This window comes from Struthio camelus, chromosome 8 (assembly GCF_040807025.1).
Source record: "Struthio camelus isolate bStrCam1 chromosome 8, bStrCam1.hap1, whole genome shotgun sequence".
Lineage (NCBI taxonomy): Eukaryota > Metazoa > Chordata > Aves > Struthioniformes > Struthionidae > Struthio > Struthio camelus.
In genome coordinates this window covers 16,284,783-16,299,401 of record NC_090949.1, presented here as the reverse complement: position 1 = coordinate 16,299,401, position 14,619 = coordinate 16,284,783, and the positions used below count along the sequence as shown (strand labels likewise).

Sequence of the window (14,619 nt, the reverse complement as noted above, 5' to 3'; positions counted from 1 at the left end):
AGTACTGCCTACCTTTCTCTCAGATTTGAGACGACCCTCCCCCTGTCCTCTGGGTACGTGCCTTCATTTGGCCATTCAGGAAAGACTTGTGGGTAAAGGGCAAGGGCTTGAGTCTTTCCGAACATCCTGTTTTCTCCTTGCTCAGGAAAGGGACAGGCAATGTTTAGGCAGAAAAGTTGTGAGCCTGCTGCTGCATTTTCAACCATCCTGCTGGAGAAAGGACTGTCCCTCTCTCTTTTGTGTATTGTGTTCTACTATTTCTGCTGCCCCATCATGGTCCTAACTATTTCCAAGTTAGTCAGCTTGTCTGCTAGTTCCTTGGACAAGGATTACTTTTTCTTGGGCAGCTGTCTGCGGGAGGCAGTTAAACTGTGTGCTTATTATTTTCCATTTGTTTGTTGTTTTCTGATGGCTTGGTTTTGGTTTAAAGGTTGCCCTTGTGCAATTTGTGACTGCGATACAGTCTACAGCTGGTAGGTGAGAAACAGGAGTAATACATGGTGGACTGTGCCAGCCAAGAAGGGAAGAAGTTGAGGCCTCTTAGCCTGGAGTACCATTGATAGGTGCCCTTAGGGCTTGGGCGACCATAGTGTGTATAAACCTTGCAGTAGGTTTCAGTAACCTTTACTTATTTGGCCTAGAAGCTGTTTAGGTAGCAGCAGAACTGTTGTGGTTTTGAACCTTCTCTCTTTATATATAAAGAGATGGTATTTTACAGGTAAGCCTTACACTGCCATTAATTACAGTTTACTGCTTTGTACTCCAGAGAATGTATCTTGACTTTTCTGCATTGCTTCCTCAAAGTAAAGCTTCATATCAAGCCTCTTCGGCTTGAGAACACCAGTCTGGGAAACGTCTTTTTCCAGAAAACTGCAGATCAGCCTAGGTCGCCGTCTCGTTGTAGCCCGTCCCCTCAGCGCCCTTCCCCAGCGGCAGAGGCCGCCGCTGCCCGGGGCTGTCACGGCGCCACGGGGCGCTCCTGCCGCCCGCGCTGAGGGGGAGCCCGCGGCCTCCCGCGGCTGCGGGCGGGCCCCTCCACCGGGGGCGGCGCGGGAAGGGGCCCCGCGGCGGCGCGGAGCGGGCAGGAGCGGGACGGTGGCGGCGGCGGCGGCGGCGGGGGCGGGGCCCCGCGGCGCGAGGCGGCTCCCGCTGAGCCGCGCCCCGAGCGCCGCCGTCGCCTGGGAGAGAAAGAGGGGAGGGGGGCGGGGACAGCGCAGCGCTGCGCGGCGGCCGGGAGGGCGTGAGGGGCCTGAGGGGGAAGCCCCGCTGCCCGCCGCGGGCGGAAAGGGAGCGGGTTTTACCTCCCTCGGAGGCAGGATTGCTCCCGGGGAGTCCGGTCGCGCCGCTCACGTGCCTCGAGCCCCGCTGGGTGTCCGGGAAATGAGGTTCCCGCGGCGGGAGCGGGCCGAAAGCCGCGGGTGCCGGCGCGGCGGGGCACGAAGGAGCAGCTCTCCTCAGGTGATTTAAAAAAAAAAAAAAAAAAGGTGGATCACCCTAAATAGTGCTCCAAGTAGCTTTCAACCTGAGCTGAAATGCACTGCAGCTGTTTCGTAGCTGTATCTCAGTCCGGTTGAAGAAGGTGGTTTGGGTTGTCTTCGTGAGGGGACGTCCCCCGCTAGGCCAACCCTGGGCGGCCGGAGGCCTCCGCAGCAGTGCGGGTGCAGCGGCTGTCCGGAGGGGCGCACTTGCTGACCGCAAGGAACCAAGCCCTGGGGAGAAGTCTCATAAAGCTGCCTAAGTAGTTGTTTAGTAACAACAGCTACGTTGTACAGTGTCTGCGTGCAGCAGCTTTCAGACTAAGGAGCTCCAAATCTGTGAGGAAACCAGGTGAAACTTGCCCTGCTTGACAAGAAACGTTTTTTTCAAATGTGCCTTTAAATTGTTAGGAGAAGGAAGGTGGGCTTGCTGATGAATGCTTGGTTTGTTATGCAAACTTTGTGACTTAATAGGGCCGTCATTTTAATGTAGTAGTAGTGTTGGAGAGCTCAACCCTGAGAGTTACTCAAAGCCTGTGGGATTTAGGTATTTCACCAAAGATGCTCACTAAGTTAAAGCTGGAGCCTCTTAGTCCTGAGTTCTGCAGGAAACTGCAGCTGTGTCAACACACACCGATCTCTTTTAAGGGGAGCAGTGTCTATTTAAAATACTAAAAGAAGACATTGATTTAAAAGCGTTAGCCACGTGTACAGCGACCCTGAAGAAGTTGTAACTTCTCTGCTACTTATTTTCGTAATCGCTGTTTCACCTGGTCAAATTCCAAAACAGAAGAAGATTGCTCGCAATTGGTAGCAGGAAAACCGCTATGAGAGCAACGTGGAAAGAGATACATGGGGCTTTTTGTTATTAGTGAGGTGACACTATCAGCCACCTCTGCTGCTGCAGCCTCTTGAGTTTCGGTAGGCAGTTGCACGGTCCCGTTGCCACTGATGCGTTTGTCTCATTGTGTAATGCCTGTGCCTTCGTAAATCCTTTTCTTCAAAAATCCTTTATCTTTTTGCTGTGTATCTATGCTATCTACGATATTTCAGCAGCAGATGATTGTTTACCCTGTATAATAATCTCAAAGTACTATGCAAAAGGTTAGCGATCACTGACTACGTGCTCAGTAGCTGGGTTTTTTTTTAATTTTTACCTGTTTGTACAGCCATTGTCCCTAGGAGCTCTACTTACAGCCCAGACTTGTAGGTGTGCTATCTGCTTATTAATACACAGTGCAAGTTTGGTTCCACATGCAAAGATAAGGCTGCCAGCTGCATGGCTAGCACCTGGAGACTACCAAAATAAGGAGAAAATATTGTTTTAGCAAGAGCAGTGATTGGAGGTCTTCAGACTTTTTAGATTTTTGTGTAGTATTACATCTGAGGAGAGCTTGGAGGAGAATTTTGAGAGGTTACTATATACATTTTGTGGATGTTTATGGATGGTTGATTTAAACATTGTGAACAAATTTTAGAAAGGGTCTGACTTGAAAGTGTAGTAACCTCGAGACTAGCACTGTGGGCTGACTGGAGGGGAACTTCTCTAGAAAATTGGGGGTGCTGTGCTGTGTACAGAGAACGTAACTTCTTATCGTAGCTGAAAAGGTAACATTTCCAGCTTTACAGCAGAAGGTGGTGCCAGTTTGCCACCTTCCATTAAGGCTCATTGTTAGACTGCGACATGACTGGGCAATTCAGTTCTCCATGTTTTCCTTATAAGTGTGAAAGTCTGTGTACTTCTGTACAGCCACACTCCCTTGTCTGTATTTTAATGGCTGAAGTCTCTGTTCCTAGTCCTTGACTTAGAACACAGCAGAACTGTGTAGTGCTTAGACTCTGTGTGCATAAATGCTTCCATAGCAAGCATGTAGCTGAAAGAAGCAAAGTGCATCTGTCCTGCTATTTAAAGTGCTAGCCATCAGTTTTATTTGTTGTTAGTGGGCCGCAGTTTCAAGCAAGTTATTCCAATCTCTGGAGATGGGTTAGACCACTACACTTTCTGGATAATTTGGTAATTTATAAAGCCTGTAATTAGACCTGCTGTGACAGCTATTAAAAGGTGTTCTTGTTTTCTTCTGATGTCTGTCTGCCCTTTTCTAGGACTGCTCCAAGGCTCTTCCCAAGCCTCTGAGGACCACGTTGGTATGTCTGGTAGTGTGGTCAGACCGGAGCTCTTCCCAAGGCTTCCAGGCTTCAGTCAGATGCCTCTGACCTGCTCTTCCAGGTGCTGTCCAGGGCTCCTCCCAAAATCTATTTTGGGCAGGCTTCTTAGCCTATTCATATATTTATTTGTTGTCTCTGTAAAATAAAACTGGGTAGAACAGAAATTTTAATTCAAAAGTAATTTCTACTTTGGGATTTTCAGAGTAGCCTGTGGGAATTCAATTCACACTATTAACATGACAATGAAGTACTGTTCTAAGTAGCCTGAAAAGAAACGGCTCTAAGATTTATATCTCAATGTAATGCTACATCTAAGGACTCAAAGTAGCATTTGCAAGCTACGTTTATCAAATGACTTAGCAATTGCGTGCCGGGTCTGCAAACAGTTGCTGTAAGTATTGTACTATTGAAATGACGATGTAACCAAATGTTTTCACTGTCATCAGTAAGCAGGATTCCTTATACAGTGAATCTGAAACTTCTATACTGTAGACAACAGCTCCGTTCTACTTTAATATTGTGGTGTTTTCTGGGCCAAATTCTGGTCTTTTAAGGAAAAATGCAGTAATTGAAATATGTGTATTTTTGCAAAGCTAGTTATGCAAAAAAAAAAAAAGTTATTTTAGGAAACAAACCTTGTGTCAAGCCTTTATTTTCTTCATAGCAACGGTACCACCTTGTCTTTTCTTTCCCTATACTTTCAAAAAAGCAGTTAAGAAGAGTGCAGAATTATTATTTTTATTTTTTATAATGTGATAGAATATTTGTTTTGTTGCATGTCTACTCCCATATCCCAGAATTGTAAGTGGATTTTTTTTTTCTTGCACACTTGTCTGTAGGCAAGAAGGAAGAACAAGTAAGCTGAGGATTAAGCAGCAGGATAGAAATGCTAATGCTTTTTCTATGATAAAAGTTGATATTATAAACCTTTTAATTAGGTCTTTGACTTGAGACATATTTGTATTTTCCATTTTTCCTTCTCCTATCCTGTTTTTCATTTCTGTCCTATTCTCTTTTTTTTTCCCCCTCCATTTTCCTGAATTACTACAGGAATTCTCAGTTTGTGGTCTGTGAATCACTGCAAAGTGGTGGATCACTACCAGTTGGGAGATAAAACATTATTTTATTTGTAAAGTTTGACTTCTGAAATGCTAGCATTATGCTGATATATGCCAATGTTTATCTGCTGTAGCATGACTTCTTTATTGACTGGAAAGCAGTAAATAGCAGTAGCATGTAATTATTTGGGTGTGCAGCGTTTAACCATGAGTCTACCAGGAAAAAAAAAAACAAAAAAAACTGTGTTGTGTTAGCAAGCTAGCACTGAGCAATGTTTCTGAGAGTGCCTGAGTTCACTACTCCATAGAAACATAAAGCAGGAAATCACAAGTGTCATGTCCAAATTATCTTGTACCTGGCTGATGTTTACTGGCCTTTCAGATCCTTACCTACACTTTTTCTTATATATTCCATATGGAGAGCTTTTAAATCTTCTGCTGTGAGGTTAACAACCTTATGCTTCTTCCCTGTTCCAGCAGAATACTCTGTCGGCCAGACTGTTTTCTCCACTAAAGAGTCACCACCTCCTCCTCCTCCCTCTCCTCTGGCGAAATGGAGGAGAGGTTTGTTAGCAGAGGAGTGCAACACTTCCAGTTTGCCAAGTAGGTGATAATTGGCTCATTCCAAAGAGATTACCGCAGCAAAACCTTCACACTTACCTCGAGGAGAAAGAAAACATAGCTTCACTTCCAGAGCTTGTTGATGTTTAAGTTATAAAACATGTTTAATGTGATGCTTGCTTGATACACTTTAACTTGGTTATTTCACTTCTCTATTGAAAGCTCAAAGAAATAGGTATCTGTTTCCTAGGATGGCCAGCTTTTCACACTAGTTTTCTCCATCAGTCCTAATACAGAGTAATTATTATAATCCTGGCTGTTTCCTTTTCCTCATCTTCCTATTTTCTAATACATACTTATCATTATTATTGATTATACCTAATTAGGATTAATTGTGCTTCAAAGATGTAATACCTGGTCTCTGCTTGCAAAAGTTTATAATCTCAGACTTCATCATGAGTGATAGCAGGACACTAGGGGACAATTAGATGGAAGGACAAGAGTGACCACTTTTTGTCATAGTTAAGTAGTTTGGTATTTGTAATTAAGCTCTGAGTTCAGAGTATTTGCATAGCTAGTACATGGAAGGGAATACTACTGGTTTGAAGTGGTTTATTTATTTATTTCAGATAAATGTATTATCTTAAGGGCAACCATATTTCTCCGATGTATCAAGCATGCATACCTTGTTACTGCTGTAGACTGAATGGCTTGCATACAATAGGGACTCTTTTCTTCCATTTCCTGGGCAGGCTCATTATGAGTCATGCTTCCCTGTGAAGAGGCTCTGTTTATGTGCTTGTCCTTCCCCTGTTTGGAGCTGTATCTTCATTGCTATGCTCCCTTTGGCTCATTTCTGCTTTTTCTCCTATGCTTGGGTCTCTTTTTGCCCCTTCCCTTGTATTCCGGGTTCTGGGATAATGAAACAACAAAAGGAATCAGATTTCCATGTGTATTCTGTTCCCACAGTCCTTCAAAAAACTGATTCTCACCAAACTAGGATTTGTGTGTATGCCCATGTTATTATTTTGTCTAGGAAATCAGGTGTCGCTGTCAAAAACTTCATTCATTTTGCTATACCTTGAATACTCCATGGGAAGCCAAAGTACCTGACAGTGAAGTACTTGAGAAAACAAGGATTCTTTAGTCTGGTAACAATTATATTATCTTTGTTTTGGTCTCTATGGTGGAGAATTTGGGGATGTTCCAAGGCCTAGTTTGTCAGTCCAGACACAAGGTCAAAAGTTCTGCCAGAAGGACAGGAAGGGTTTCAGAGCTGACACTGCAAACCAGGAAGATATAGGTGTAAGCCACAGTTCACGCAGGAGGACTGTATCCTCTCTGAATGAGGAGTTGGTGGTGTTGCAGGAAGGCGATTAAGAATGAAGAAACTGAAGAGGTCAAAAAAGGAAAGGTTTAGAAGCCTCAAGTAGTATAAATGTTTATCTTTAGCCTCCAGTCCTTTGTCTGATAGCTATACTACCTGTAACCTGTCAGGACAAATCGGGCTCTATAGCCATTTGCAACACTGCAGGACATGGTATATGATCTGTTCTGAGGTTTGTTTTTTTTTTTTTTTTTATGATAAACAGAAGCCAGATGCTTTTGTTCTGGGGATGAGTGGATAAGAGGTAGGGGAATTACTATGTTAGTAGGCATTAACAGACTTCATCTCAGACAAGCAGTTGAAGATTGGTTGGTACAAATGGGCCTGAAAACATAACTATACTAAATAAATAAATACTAAATAAATAATTTTGTTCTGTCTCCTTTCTCTCCCAATAATTTTTCCCTAAATCAGTACGATTTTAACCATCAATGCCTCAAGTATTTCCAGGAAACTTGGAAGTAATGGGATTATAGGGTTCACATTTTTCATGTTACAAAGAGACAAAAATGCCCTCAGGTTGAGCATGTTACAGCAAAATGGCAGCCTAGCTTGTACTGTGAAAGCTAAATGCCATGTTCAGTATATGTAGATAAACAGTTGAACATGCATGTTATTTTAAAAGTTGTGATCAGTCTGGATTAAAAATTCAAAGATGATAATACTTCTAACTAAGGTTACAGAGATATCTTAACATTATGAAGATACTTACAGGAAATGCTTGATGCCAGCTGCTCTCTTTTTATTAAGTAACATCCTGACATTGATACAATATTCACCTCAAAACAAAATGTTATATTTCAACAACATTTAGAGAAAAGCATAAATTAACACTACATTTCTGCTAGCATTTAATTGCAGTTGGGTAAAACTTCTTTGATGTTTCAGCTTCAAGGGAGTATTCTAATACAACATAATTTTTTTTTCACACTTACAGGATTGGTCCAAAACAGTAGTGTCAAGCTCATGTCCCGGGTGATATTATTCTTCATTATTCTTTCCTTCTCCCAATCTCACAGGAAGCGCTTGCTTTCTGAGTCTCTCTAAAGAGATGTATTCTAAATAGTGGATGATTCTGAGAGAAGCTCATTATTTACTGTGTTATATTAGCCCAGAAAAGAAGCCAATCACTCCCAAAGTAAAGATAAAGTAACAGTCAAGCACTGGAACACACAACAGGTCACCGTCTCCATTTTTGGAGGTTTTCAGGAACTGACTAGACACAGCCATGAGCAACCTTCTCTGACCTGATATCTGGCCCTACTTTGAGCAGGAGGTTGGACTAGAGATTTCCTGAGGTCCCTTCCCACCTGAGTTACCTATGTTCCTTTAACAGTTTAACTATTAGTCTACTGTTATCTGTTGTTGTGCAGTGTGACTAAAAACAGAAATACAGTATGAGGTGCATTAAATATATTTATTAAGTAGTATTATTGGGTACAATTATTAGTAGTATATTAGGTATAACTAAATAAGGGATGTCATCTTATCCAGTGCAGTGCACTACAAGTGTCATCTTATCCAGCCCAGTGCACTACAGGACTTTCTAGGCTAGAGAGTTAAATCGTTGTTGGTGGATTTCTCACTTTTCTTTTTAATTTATTTCAGATAAGATTCCAGGTTTACTTTATATTTTGAAACAAAATGGAAGACATTGTTCCAGCCCTGGGAAATCAACGGTCTGTAGAAAGTAAGTCTTTTTAGTAGAGAGATTTCACATTCACTGTAAAGAAATGTTAAGTTTTCTGAACCAAAATTGTTATATGGTTATTCTTTATAGTGTTAATCTGGGTGGTTGAAGGAGTGGAACTTTCCCTGCTTCTTCTGCCTTTGAAAGTGAAAACTCAGTACAATCCTGGTGATGAAGCACCATATGTACATCCTGTCCGTATTTCTCAGTGCCAGGTAGAGTGAAAGGAAGGGCTTAGGAAACAGTCAATGAATACCTGTGAAAACTCTTTAGACTCTGAATGCCAAGATACTCATCTAAGTCCTGGCACTCACAGAGGAGACCCTGGAACAGGAGTGTGGCTTGGCAGTAAATCAGTGTTTCTGCAAAGGATAGGGTGATAAAAACAGTACAGGCCACCATTCTTGTAGGTAAGCACATGTGTAGATTGGAAAAAAATATTGTCCTTGTAGAATCTGTTTTTGTTTTTTTTTAATCTGTTTTGAATAGTTGCATCTGTATGACAGGATCTGCGTTGTCATCTTTTAAAAATGTTAAGTAGAGTCAGATTCTGTAATCTCATACATAATTCTGAGCATTCAAAATTCTAGGAGAAAGTCCTAGAATTAATTAATTACCGTAATTAATTAATTACCGTAAATCAGAAAAAATGTCTATAGGTTAGAGCTATATTTGACTTATGAGAGCTCAATGGAGATACAGCTAGAAATTGTCTTTCCTTCCTGTTTTAAAACACTGCATATTAGTATTGTGGTCATATGATTGCTTGCACAGTGATGTTCCTTTGATTAGATTAGAAGTAGTTTACAAGTTGAGGATGTAAAGAAATTATTGACTCTCAGCAGTAGTAAATCTTAGCTATGCTGAGATGTGCTCATGCCTTAATCTGAAAGTTAGAAGTATTTCATATCCGAGAAAAGATCAAGAATTTTAGTTCTAAGTCATTCAGAAATCTTCATCTGCATAAATGAAGTAGTAGAGCCATCCAGCACATTTTTTCTTCTGTTGCTTCTAAAAGGATGAAGTATTGTTATTTTCAGTTACCCAAATAACCGTGGTCAGATATTGGTATGCATCAGAATTCTCATAAATTATCAGTACAGAATAAGCATATTGTGTGTAGTGCCACTGATAAGTGCCACTGTCTTCTGGTGTCCACTGTGTTCTTCTCCATCATTTTCTTAAAAGTACATTTCCTGTCATCATACAACTGTCAAGTTGCTTTTGGATGAGTCTGCTTTTGGAACTGCAAAAATAGTTTGGATAAAAAGTTGAAAATAGGGTTACGATGCTGCCCACCCAATCAAGCCCTTGGAAATAAATTAGTATCACAGGACTGATTTCAGAGTAGAAAGCCAGCTGCTGGCATGACAATAGGTATTGCCCAAACCTGCCACACCTAACTTTGTTTCCTAGGCCATATAAATAAATAGTCATCTTTGCGTATAAGTGTATCCACACCTCTCCTGTGCCATTAGTTCTGAGTACAATAGGGTCCTTCATCTAGTTTGGCAGATAGATTGAAGTGGGCACCCTCCTGTTTTCATAACACTAGATATCACTTTGATATGCTCACAAGTGGAGAGGGTAATTACTATTGCTGATACTATTGGTGACATTGGTGTTATTGGTTCCCAAGCCTCCTTTTTAGGAACCTGGTTTTATTCAGCCTCAGAAAAAAAACGACTTAAAATTTCAGCTCAATTATACATTTTTTTTCTCACATTCTACCTAATTTTTTATAATCTTTTTTAGAAATAGTTTTATTATGAAAAATATTTTAAGAAGTATTTGTAGATTCTGTACTTAGATGTTTGCTTCTAGCCTTTCTGAAATGTTTCCAATAGATTGCTCTATATATAGTTTATAGTTTCCAATCTTGCCAACTGAAAGTGTATTAGGGTGTATACTATGCTCTGCTTTTTAGAGCTTCAGTTTTATATGATCTTTTTGCTTTTTGTGCTTTAGGCAAACAATTTCTTGAGAGGTTTCCTCTTTTTTTTTTTTTTATGGTAAGCTCTAAAATAAAATCAGTCAAAAATGAAGGAGGAAGTAACTCAGGAAGTAACCAACAGTCCAACTCGAGACTAATGCTTTGACCTAGGACTTTGGAGTGCAGCAGTTTGCCTTCTTGAGCCTTGATTAGCTTGGAAAACAGCTGAAGTTTATGGTCTAGAAATATCACCAATTTGGTTTGAGTTTCTGGAGCACAGTGTCAGAAAAGAGCAGATATCCTTAGGGTGCAGCAAGATCTGTTCCTAAAATTAATTGAAGGGTAAGCCTAATGAAGCTGTTCAAAACAGGATATGGTGAAACACAGAGCACTCCCTCTGCAAGTAACTCCTTCCTCCTTCTACACATCTCTACATTCTCCATCAAAATAAATAGCTGTGGCTAGTTGGAATCGGAGTGCCACTAGTGCTGCACTTCCCATTTTAGTTTCTGGATTGCAGTGGTTGTGAAGTACTGCAGACTGACTTACCATATATAGATTTTCATCTGTCTCATCTTTTTGCTTTTTCCCATTTCACAGACTATGTCAGTTGTTATCTACTACTCCTGTTTACTTAGATGGAAATTCAGGAAGGTATTGGACCATTATTTCTTTAGAAGTGTGAGGATTAGGCCTGTTCCCATGTTGCAATACTAAACTCACTCACAGTTGCACCCTATTCCAGACTTAACACTGGGCTGGAAAATGTCTAGCTCATCAGTGCTGCAGTCTGCATAAAGTATCTAGCTCTTGTGTTATCCAAAAGTCCAAAAAGCTGTATTTTGCAAGATTTCTATACAAGAGCATCAAAAAGGCTCTGAATAAAATAAGAATCTACCTAAGTTTGTATCTTGAATAAATCCGAACTTATACTTCCTGTGTTAGCAGTAAGCGGGAGAAAATTGTTGTAATTTATTATTGCAAACATTTCTTAAAAATATTAGCATTCTAAGAAAGCATTACAGAATTTTAAGAAAGACCTCTCCCAACCAAGATCTAAGATACTTATTTACGAGAAGTTAAGCCCAATTTGTCATTTCCACAAGCAGCATTCCAATTCAGTAGCTGTTTCATGGCTAACATTCTAAGCCCAAAGCCTAAGGAATAATTACATTTTGGTGTGATATCATTTCTGGTGGAAGGGAGCTCCACAGCAGGGGACAGTTTAGCTAAGAAAGCAAAAGCTCTAAGATTAGGTCCAGGATTGCAAAATCAACCATTCAAAACCATGAAATTTAAAAAATAGTAATCACTGTTCTCATTTTTTAAGATACTGATGATGTTGTCTTTCTTTTTTTTTTTTTTTTGAATAACTAGAGTGGAAAAAAAAAAGCTGATATTCTTATATAATCACCTTTCATCAGAGCCTAAAGAAAAGCTTGCAAAATTCAGAGATTCATTAAGAATTGATAATACTGCGTTGCTCAAATGAAATTGAAAAAGCCTATCAGTTGGATTCCTCCAAATAAATTTGCCCAGAATTTGTATTATTTTTTCCTACGCTCCACTTCATTTACATAAAGCTCCCACTGCATTCTGAGGAACTTATATACCATAACTAGCTTGTGTATCTATGAGGGAATTAAGATGTTCTGGCCTCCCGGTTAATGTTAAACTCCATCTTATGATGTGTTTCAGCCATCATAATAATAATTTCAGACATCCCAATTCCCTAGGGCTCCAAATCATCAGGTCAGTGTCAGCCCTTGAACTTTGAGTTGCACCCTTCCAACAAAGCAGCTATCAACAATTAGAAAACACTTAAACACTCTTGAAGTATAAATTATAAATGAGTAAAACTTTAGGTGCCTTGCAGCTAACCACATAAGCATTGCCATTTGAGGTTTATTCTAAATATGAATTATAAAGTATGTTAATTTTTCTACTCTAACCTTCTTAACACTGTACATTACACATATGAACTACAATGAAAGTTAACTCTTGTGCTCTGAAATTATTGACTTCTTAGTTACCTCCTGAGCATGTAATACTGATACAGGAAAAAGGAGCAAATTTTACTCTGAGGGTGGCTATGCCATTGACTGACATCTGTGACTTCTATGACCGCCAGTTATCTGTGACTTGCTCCTGTGACTGTCTGTATTGGGAGCTTATACTGGAAGAAGTATAAGAAGCTTATGACTTTCAAGGACCTTCAAGGTCTCAAAAGGACTTTAATTGCTGTACCGAGAGCTGAAGGGGCAAGAGCTGGATTTGAAGGCAATGGTTAGTGTTCTTAGTTTTTTCGGGCTACTTCAGGGTCGCTTAGGGTACAGGCCTGAACGTGTGGAAATGTTAATCTGGAAATTTCATAGTGTTTACAATTCATATTTCTGATACTCAGTCAGTGGAGAACTTGCAGTTTTCCTGCTTTCCAGCTCCCTGCCTCCCCTTTTACCTTTCTCGTTTCAACCGTTATATGCTGCTACCTTCTCAGCAAGGCATAAGAGCGTGTGCAATTTAAGAGCTCCACAGCATTGGCCAAGTAGTTTCCTGTAGCTGCATACAATGGTGTATCTTCTATAATTTCACATAATTCAAATTAGATAGAAAGAGAATCAATAGGGGAGTTTGAGTATGATCTAGGTATTACATGCAGTATTTCCTTTTTTCTACTCATATCTGAATACATATCAAGAACAAAATTCAGGAGAAAATTAGTAATTTGTAATTTCCTCCTTCAGTGTTTTAAATGCCACTTTACGTTTTCCCTCTTTACCTAAACTTGTCATACATTTCTTCTTCCTAATGTTTTTCTGAAGAATGGTTTATTTTTACAATTTTTTTACATACCAGCTGTGTGGTATCTTCTTGTCCCTGTGCAGTACATCACTGAGTGTTTCAGTAGAGGAAATAGGCCAGATTTTAGTAGCCTCTACCTTGCCCATTCCAGTTTATCCACTCTCAGCTGAACGTCTTATAATGCCTACCTCAGTCATGCCAAGCTCACGTTTTTCTGAAATGAGTGTTAGGTCCTGCTGGCAGGCACTGCCTTCTGAATCTAAAAGTAGGACTCGTATTCTCACTTGCAAATGTCTATATTGTTGTTATAGGCAACGGTAGATTTGTACAGGCCTGTCAGTGATGCCAGTTCATACAATGTAGTTAGCGCATTCCACTTGCTGAAAGTGAATATCTGGAATTTACATGACCTGATTTAATTTTAAAACTGCAGATTTCAGAGTCTAAACACATACTGTACAAGCCCCAGCTTTAGTAGATGGTCTGTTCTAGGTGTTAGAGAGGCCTTGTCACAGTCACTGTATCTAGTTTTTGGCAGTCTTTACAAAATAGGTGAATCCTGTTTTTCCAGGATTCTCCAGTTAGTCCAGGAGCTTTTTAGTGACTTACTGCCATTGTCTGTAGCATATCAGCTACGGTTTGTCAGATGACAGCTTGTACTGAGCTCTCTACAGGGCATAAAATAATCCTTGTCCCAAAGGCTTTAGAGAGCACAGAAATGGGCAGAAAGCAGTGAGAGACTAGGAGCAGTCCCCTCCTGTATTTCTACGTATAATTTAGAATTTTAACATAATAATTCATCATTTATCATCTACCTAATGTTCTTAACCCTTCTAGTAACAGAGTGATATTCAGCTACTGCCAAGGGTTACTGACAAGCAGAAACAAAGACAGTTGTCCTATGCTACAAATTCCCTTTGAGCCACCTTTCTTGTGAAGCTGAGGACTTTATATAGCTATTGGGGATACAGCTGTATCTTTTTTGCCACTGGCCTGGTGTGTTAGCTCTTCTCACAACTTATCTGCAGATTCAGCTTCTCTGTTCTATTTCAACATTCGTTTGTGATGAAGTTTTTGAAAATTGCTAAAGTAAATGGTAATTTTTTCTTCTTTTCAGGACTTTGACTACTTTGTTATTTGTGTGCTTCCCAAGATGCTGGTTGTAGAACGAGTATACTAACCTGTTGATCTACTGTATGGGCTCTGGTGTATGGGCCACTTGTGTGTTTTAACGGCTCTACTATTCTACTTATGTTGACTTCTGTGTTCCATCAGGAAATGACTTAAGTGCTGCTACCCACAGATCTATTTAAATGGTATCTTTTGGCCCAGCTTGGTCACTCTGGTCACTTTACAACCATACCACAGTTCAGCAGGACCCAGTCTAATGATGTGGGTTCTGCTGATCATTAAAAAACAAAACCGTGAAATGTGACTCAGGTGGGAGAGGATCCTTATTCATCTCTCTGTGTCACTGTGGAGAGGTTGCAAAATGGTTTAATGAAATCTTAGAAATCAATCAGCTAGCAAACTGCCCTGTATTTGAT

At 40.4% G+C, this 14,619-nt stretch overlaps 1 protein-coding gene across 21 annotated transcripts in view; it reads left to right on the top strand.

Annotated features, from left to right (window-relative positions):
- Positions 1-1,213: 1,213 nt before the first annotated feature.
- The window catches only part of LOC104151247 (uncharacterized transmembrane protein DDB_G0289901-like), an 83,513-nt gene continuing 70,107 nt past the window's right edge, over positions 1,214-14,619 (top strand). For 16 of the 21 annotated variants that reach the window (XM_068952305.1, XM_068952296.1, XM_068952302.1 and 13 more), the window contains exons 1-3: positions 1,214-1,458; positions 3,579-3,702; positions 8,256-8,337. In XM_068952305.1, coding sequence (XP_068808406.1) covers positions 8,292-8,337 — 46 coding nt within the window. In that variant the 5' untranslated portion in view covers positions 1,214-1,458; positions 3,579-3,702; positions 8,256-8,291. Of the gene's footprint in view, positions 1,459-1,651; positions 1,828-1,875; positions 1,897-2,903; positions 3,490-3,578; positions 3,703-5,176; positions 5,303-8,255; positions 8,338-14,619 lie in introns of those variants that run through there. The other 5 variants (XM_068952307.1, XM_068952306.1, XM_068952290.1 and 2 more) reach the window with 5 other exon arrangements.